The sequence below is a fragment of the Diospyros lotus genome, chromosome 4 (assembly GCF_014633365.1).
Source record: "Diospyros lotus cultivar Yz01 chromosome 4, ASM1463336v1, whole genome shotgun sequence".
NCBI classification, from domain to species: domain Eukaryota; kingdom Viridiplantae; phylum Streptophyta; class Magnoliopsida; order Ericales; family Ebenaceae; genus Diospyros; species Diospyros lotus.
The window spans coordinates 17453515-17461261 of NC_068341.1; the positions used below are offsets into that span (position 1 = coordinate 17453515).

Sequence of the window (7747 nt, forward strand, 5' to 3'; positions counted from 1 at the left end):
GGGGCGGCTATACTTCAAACCTTGGCTAGCAATGCCCGTTGAAACCTGACCCCTCATCTAAGGGAAATTCTATAAACAGTCCGTGAAATTGTTCTTTACAGCTCACATTATATAAAATGCTTCGTTAATTTTAAAATTCTTATTTTAGTCCCACAACCACAACAGAGAAAAGAGAGAGAGAGTGGGTCAGCTACCATGATCGACCCACACACACACATATATATATATATATATATACACACACATGATTCCATGGTCACGGCCATGAAAACTGACCCACTTACAGTCGTAGAGAAAAAAAGAAAGAGAAAGAGAGAGAGAAGGGGTCGGCCATGGCCGATCCATACACACACACATATATATATACACACACATACGCATGCATGGTCGCCATCGTCGCCGGGGTGGGGAGGGGTCGGGGCGGAGGTTTGTGAAACCTCCTTGCCATGGCTAGATTCTATGGCCGCGTCCATGCTTTCGTGTGTGTGTGTGTGTGTATATATATATATATATGTGTGTGTGTGTATGTTGGGTTGGGTTCCATGGCCACGGCCATGGCAATCGACCCATTCTCTTTCTCTCTTTTCTCGTTACGACTCGCGGCCATTGTGCAGAGAAAAAGAGCGAGAGTGAGTGGGGGAGGGGGGCTAATGGCGGTGGGTCGGCAATCATGACTACTGCCCGTGTGTATATATATATACGTATGTGTTTGTGTGTATATGTGTATATATGGTGCGAGAAAAAAAAAGAGAGGTGAGACGACAGTCGAGAGTGGTTGGAGAAGAGTGGGTTGTGGGGTTAAACTGAAAATTTTAAAATTAGTGGAGAATTTTGTATGGTATGGGCTATGAAGAGCAATCTCAGGGGCTGCGGATAGAATTTTCCCTCACCTAAACTTCTTTAACTGTTTTCAGCCTCATAACTTTCCTCTATAAATGATCCCGTGGCTTCTTATTCCTCAGAGAGAAAAACATACTTACACGCAGAGAGAGAGAGAGAGAGAGAGAGACAGAGAGAGAGAAGCGTTTCCTTTGATTTGCTGCCAAAAGAAATGCAGTTTAGCAGGAAGAATTTCATTTTAATTCTTTTGGGATTCTTATTGGTTGATTGTTTTGTCCATTGTCAAGCTAGGACTCACCACCATCGATTCATTGTAAGTACGTGTGTGTGTGTGTATCAGTGCGTGTAGTTTCCATCTATCTCTAGATACATGGATGTTCTTCATCTGTGTGTCTATATATAATCTTTGCATGGATATCCAATAAAGAACATACCCTTCATTTGCAGGTTAAAGAAACCTCATACACAAGACTGTGTAGCAGCAAGAAGATTTTGACAGTCAATGGAAAATTCCCAGGGCCAACACTCTATGCTCACAAAGGAGATAAACTGATAGTGGAAGTCCGGAATAGGGGGAAATACAACATCACCATTCATTGGTACATCTCAAAAATCCTCAAATTTGGTTTGTGGGTAACAATAGAAACTCGCTTGTTTGTTGAGTTATTGATGATCAAAGGGAGGTTAGTTAGATCTTGGAGAGTTTAATTAACGTAGGAATCTTTGCTACCCCACCAATTCATAATTATGCTTGTAAGAATTCTGATTGGTTTTTGGTTAATTACTGACAAAAACTTGCTAAAAAGGTCAATTTATATCATAAATTGGCAACCTTTAATATAGCCTTGAAGCAGACCCATACGTGTTGACCTTGTGGAGTTCGATTTATTTATTTATTTATCTTGAACAAAAAAGCTTAATTTAAGGCCATCTAAACATTGAAAGAGCTTATGGCCACTAGCCTCCAAGGTTCTTGCTAGTTGAGCTGGAAATATCAACTTGATTAATTAATTTGTTCATATATAATTCTACATATATATACACATATATGGAATTGCTTCTTCGACAGGCATGGAGTGAAACAGCCAAGATATCCATGGTCGGACGGACCAGTGTACGTCACGCAATGCCCAATTAAACCAGGTGGAAAGTTCAAGCAAAAGATCTTTCTTTCCACAGAGGAAGGCACTCTATGGTGGCATGCTCACAGCGACTGGTCGCGGGCCACTGTTCATGGTGCCATCATCATTTTCCCTAAGCATGGAACTGGGTATCCTTTCCCAAAGCCCGACGAAGAAGTTCCCATTATATTGGGTATGAATTTATTTCACATTTATTCAATATGTATGTATATACTCAAGCCCCTCCCCCAAAAAAGAAATCAATCATGTTCCTGTCAAACAAATCGTGGTTCTTTTGGTCTTCATGCTTTAATTAATCTTTTTGGACTGAATAATATTGGGTAATTAGTTGCTTATCTCTTGATCATGATCAAATTGTTGGGGATTAATTAGGGGAATGGTGGAAGAGGGATGTGATGAGCGTGTTAGAGGAATTTGTTCGAACAGGAGGAGCACCAAATGACTCTGATGCTTTCACCATCAATGGCCAGCCGGGCGATCTCTATCCCTGCTCTAAGCCTGGTTTGTTTTGATCTTCTCTCTTTGTTTGCTTCAATAATAAGATAATTATATTCATTCATATATTCAAAACTTTCATTGAAAAAAACACACACAAAAACTTATAGGCTGGTCTGGAAGAAGTGTTCGTTGTTTAGTTTGAAGCCATATATATAAATTAATTAATAATAATTATTTTATGGATTTTTGTTCCCCAATTTATGAATATTTGAGGGGCCTTTTCTATGAGAACTTGAATAAACTTTATGTTGTATCGTACGCGTTATAACCTTAATTATGGGTTATTAGTTTTTATGGCTTAAACTTTAAAAATGCTTAACATACATACTAACAAGTGTTAAACTATTTAACAAATACAGGTTAAATTGTGTTGTTTCTCTAATATCAGCTTATTAATGAACAAAAATTAAACCAACCACACGTGGGTGGGTAGACCATTATTTTTTAGTTTATCAGCTTATTAATATTGCTCAAAATTCATCCTAACAAATAACATTTCTAAATTTATTTAGGTAATATATTTTTGACACGTACGTGTTATATAAGTTTCAATAAATAGCACGTAAATGAATTATATTTGAAAAAAAAATATATATATATACACACACAACACTTACATTAATTGAAAAACTAATTAAAAAAATATACGGCGCTCACTGTTTTTGGATTATTTTGGAGAATAATATGTATTTTGATGAATAGTTGTTTTTAGACTATTTGGATTTTGTTTTTAGATTAAAATTAATTTGTATGTATATATATAGTTGGGCATGATTGGATCCTTCAAATATGCATCCCTTTGAATTGTCATTAATTAAACCACGTGGGTGGGTAGACCACTTCTCAATTTAATTAATTATTTTACCTAAAAAATAAAAGAAAAACCTCAAGGGCACATAATAGACTACACTAATTATATAGTAAACAACTTTTGTTAGGTGACTAATTAGTAATTAGAGATATTGAAATTAGCTTTGTATTTGCAGGAACATTCAAGCTAAATGTGGAGCATGGGAAGACTTACCTACTCCGCATAGTCAATGCCGCCATGAACACCATCCTCTTCTTCTCCATTGCCAAACACAGACTCACCGTCGTCGGAGCCGACGGCAGCTACACCAAGCCACTCCCCTCCAAGTTCATCACCATCTCTCCCGGCCAGACAATGGACGCCTTGCTCCACGCCAACCGCAGCCGGAGTCGCTACTACATGGCAGCCAGAGCCTACTCCAGCGGCCTCAACGTCTCCTTCGACAACACCACCACTACCGCCATCCTCCAGTACTCCGGAAACCGCCGGAACGCCTCTCCACCTCACTTTCCCTATCTTCCCTACTACAACGACACGCTCGCTGCCTTCAGCTTCATCCGCGGCCTCCGACACCTGGCCAGCAAAAGCCATCCGATCACCATTCCATTGAATGTCACCGACAAATTTATAGTCTCGACCGTCTCGGTGAACACATTTCCTTGCCCTGAAAATTTTTCTTGCGAGGGGCCGAACGGGACGCGATTGGCCGCGAGCATGAACAACATAAGCTTCGTGAACCCGTCGATCGACATACTGCAGGCCTACTACAAGCACATCAAAGGCGTGTTTGGAAAGCGGTTCCCGAGTAAGCCGCCACTGGTGTTCAATTTCACGGCGGAGTACCTGCCGCTGGAGCTGGAGATTCCGAGGAGGGGGACAGAGGTGAAGGTATTGAAGTATAATTCGACGGTGGAGATGGTTCTGCAGGGGACGAATCTGGTGGCGGGGATAGATCATCCGATGCATCTTCATGGATACAGCTTTCTGGTGGTGGGATGGGGATTTAGGAACTATGATCCGAAGAAGGATCCATTGAAGTACAATCTGGTTGATCCTCCTCTTCTCAACACTGTTGTTGTGCCCAAGAATGGCTGGGTCGCCATCAGATTCAAGGCCAAGAACCCAGGAGTTTGGTTAATGCACTGCCACTTAGAGCGGCACCTGACATGGGGGATGGAAGTAGTGTTCATAGTGAAAAATGGAGAGGGAGAAGCTGCCATGATGCTGCCTCCGCCGCCCGATATGCCGCCGTGTTGAAGCTGCTGCTGCTGCTGCTGCACTGCCAACTGCCAAGAAATTAAATCCTCCATCCCAAACTAGCTAGCGCATTTTCTCTTCTACGAGTACTAGCCATGGAGCTGTGTTGCCCCAGTGACGTACTCAATGGATATATGGATAAATCTCTCTCTCTCTCTCTCTCTCTCTCTGAATCTATATATATATATATATTATAGTGATTGATTTGTATATATTTTTTATTTTGCAGACTTCTGGACTATTTTTTTTTTCCTTCTGCACAACGCTACATTATTTATAAAAATGCAACCTACGTACCACCATTCAACAAGGGCACAACCGCACTGAACTGGCTCAACCTAGAGCTGCACAGCACATGTCAAGCAGCACAATGCACAACCACCTGATTGCAGTAAAGTGGGGCGGCAACAAGAAGACATACAACAACGTTACACTCAAAAAGGAATACATGAAGCAAGCAAAGCTCAAGCCAATACTCTGAAAGAAGAACAACCATGCCATTATCATATACCAAGGACGCATCACAACTTCCTTTACACCAACAACAGCAAACTAAATAGAAAAACACAAGTAAACCACAAAATTAACATCGATCGATAAAAAGTAACAAGGCTGACCCAGTTATATTACCATGGATACTCTCTTCTCTATGAGATGCAAATGTTAACCAGAAAAACACATTGTTGGAGCATCAAAGAGAATGGCCTTTGACAAAAAAGAGAACTAACATTGACAAGTTATATCACCGTGGATACTCTCTTCTCCACGATATGCAAATGTTAACTAGGAAAAAACAAAAACACATTGTTGGGGCATCAAAGAGAATCGCTTTTGACAAAAAAAAGAACTGGCTTAGCTTGGGGAGAAAACATATCTCAAACATTTACAATATTGCATCAAAACTCCTACAAGTAGCTACATACCCAACACAAAAGCCATTAAAACAAAAAGACGTCACCTGGATCTCAAATATCTAGTGGCAAAACTATCAACACTTGATTGACTTCAATCAACCTTCTAATGCGGTTACCAATTAGGACCCGGCCCAAGGCCAACCCAACCAAAGCAAAAAAATAGTGCTGGAACAGTAGCACATAGTATCTTAATATTTCATATATTTTATAATTCTACTTGATTCAGAATTTTATTTCATATTTCTACTTGATTTAGAATTCTACTTTATGTTTGATTAAGGTTTTATTTTTTATTAGAATTCTAGTAGACTTTTACTTAGAATTTATTTCTATTAGGATTCTAGTTGGATTTTAATTACAAATATTAGATGAATTTGGATTAATCAAACAATATAAATATACCTAGAAGTTATGGGTTAAGTTTTTTTCAATACAAAATTCAGCAATCTATTTAGGTTTTTTTTTAACAAAATAGTCTTGTTTTTGCATCTTTTTGAAAGCCAACCTTCTTTCAAGGGTTTATTTTGGTATATTTTTTTCACACTTGGGCTACATGTTGTGTCACCTTCCCTATGAACTTTGAGTTCATCTATCATCAATGGAGAGAGATGGAAAAAGGATTAGCTGGTCTTATGAGAAAATCAAAAAATAGGATGAAGATATTAGATAAAAATGGCTAAAATGATGTTATAAAAGGTGTATGGCAAATGATGCGAAGTTGATGGAGGTTGGCGATCAAGGAGGGAGACGGTGATGGTAGTAGAGGTAGACCTAGCAAAGAATTAAGAAGTGTGAGAGGTTGCCCCCAAGGCACAGGTCAAGTAGTTGGGCCATGATAAACTGGGATTCGTACTAGTAAGTCGTGGGTTTGATTCATTACTCTACACAGTGAGGCAAAATCTCCACCTATAATTTACCTCATCTGTCGAAATCGAGGGCACGAGCCTTGGAGGATTGCACAAGGGTGATAATCCCAAGAAGTGTAAGAGGTTAATGGTGAGAAAGTGATACGTGGACAGCTATGCAACCCAACAAGACTTAGTCAAGTCTATTTAGTTGAGACTTGGTCAAGCAAGACTTTGTCAAGTCTGTTTAGTTGTTTTAGTAGTTATTAGTTGCATTAGTGGGTAGATAATCTCCTATTTTATAGTGTAGTAGAGTTATGTGCAAGTCTATATAAGAGATCTCTTGAATTTGTATTGATTATGTTGGTTAATAAGAATGATCTCCTTCCCTCTATTTGTCATCTCTTTTCTCTAAATTCTATGTTCACAAATTCTAAACCCAAATGCTTCTATCATTTGGCATCAAAGTGCGATTCCAAGCACAAACACTCACGACAAAACCAATGTTTAATTTTGTAATAAAGTTCACAAAATCTTAGCCTGACACAAGTTAAGCATGTACTAGATTCACACTACTTTACAAACAGTGTTAACTGAACTTCAAGCTCTCCGACACTCATCAAGCCCAACCACTCACCAACCCAAAACCAATCCTTTTCACTATAAAAAAAATTGGCATTTAGCAGCGATTTTTTTTTGCATTTAGTCGTCGTGAAGCATTTAGCGGCGGTTTTGACCACTCGCTTGAATAACCGTCGCAAATCATATTTTTTGAGGGGTTTTTAAACAACCACAAAATTAGTGATTTAGTAGCGGTTTTTAAAATATTTCGCAACGATTTTTGAACCACCGTAAAAATTATAAAAAATTAAATTTTTTAATTTTAGTAGTAGTTTTTAGAACTGCCGCAAAAATTAAAAGAAAATTAAAATTTTTAATTTTAGCGGTAGTTCTAAAAACCGCTGTTAAAATTAAAACAAAATTAAAATTTTTAATTTTAGCAGCGATTCTAGAAACCGTCGCTAAAATTAAAATAAAATTAAAAATTTAATTTCTCCCATGTGGCCCACCCGCCTGTGCCTAGCTGCTTGGACTCGCCCACCCGCGCGCACCGGCATGTCCGCGCACCACGTGGCGATGCTGGAAATTAAATTTTCAGCCCCCCTGCCCCAATTTCAAACCCGCGACCTCCCTATGCGCGTGCACGCATGAAACCGTCTGATTTGCCAAACCCCCTTTTTATATAACCGCGTATATAAATTATATACCAAAACAACCACTATTTTCCAGAATTATATTCTATATTTTTTAATATAAATTAAAAAATATTAATTACTTTATTATTTTTTAAAAGAGTAAAGTAATAAATTAAAAATAAATTATATTTCTTTTTATTAATTTAATTTTTAATTATTTCTTAAGTAAAATTCAAATTTTTAA

The 7747-nt window shown here is 38.4% G+C and overlaps 1 protein-coding gene across 1 annotated transcript; it reads left to right on the top strand.

The window, feature by feature from the left end:
* Positions 1–952: 952 nt before the first annotated feature.
* On the top strand, positions 953–4762 carry LOC127800523 (laccase-15-like). Its single transcript, XM_052335177.1, has 5 exons — positions 953–1153; positions 1288–1439; positions 1910–2154; positions 2355–2483; positions 3467–4762. Exons 1-5 carry the CDS (start codon positions 1052–1054, stop codon positions 4546–4548), a joined length of 1710 nt encoding a protein of 569 aa, XP_052191137.1. The 5' UTR covers positions 953–1051; the 3' UTR covers positions 4549–4762.
* Positions 4763–7747: the final 2985 nt, after the last annotated feature.

Bases quoted from the DNA above. Each gene is read 5' to 3' on its own strand.
- LOC127800523 (XM_052335177.1), top strand. From the start codon at position 1,052: ATGCAGTTTAGCAGGAAGAATTTCATTTTAATTCTTTTGGGATTCTTA. The intron at 1,440-1,909 runs GTACATCTCAAA...CTTCTTCGACAG, and splicing joins TACAACATCACCATTCATTG to GCATGGAGTGAAACAGCCAA. The intron at 2,155-2,354 runs GTATGAATTTAT...GGGATTAATTAG, and splicing joins AGAAGTTCCCATTATATTGG to GGGAATGGTGGAAGAGGGAT.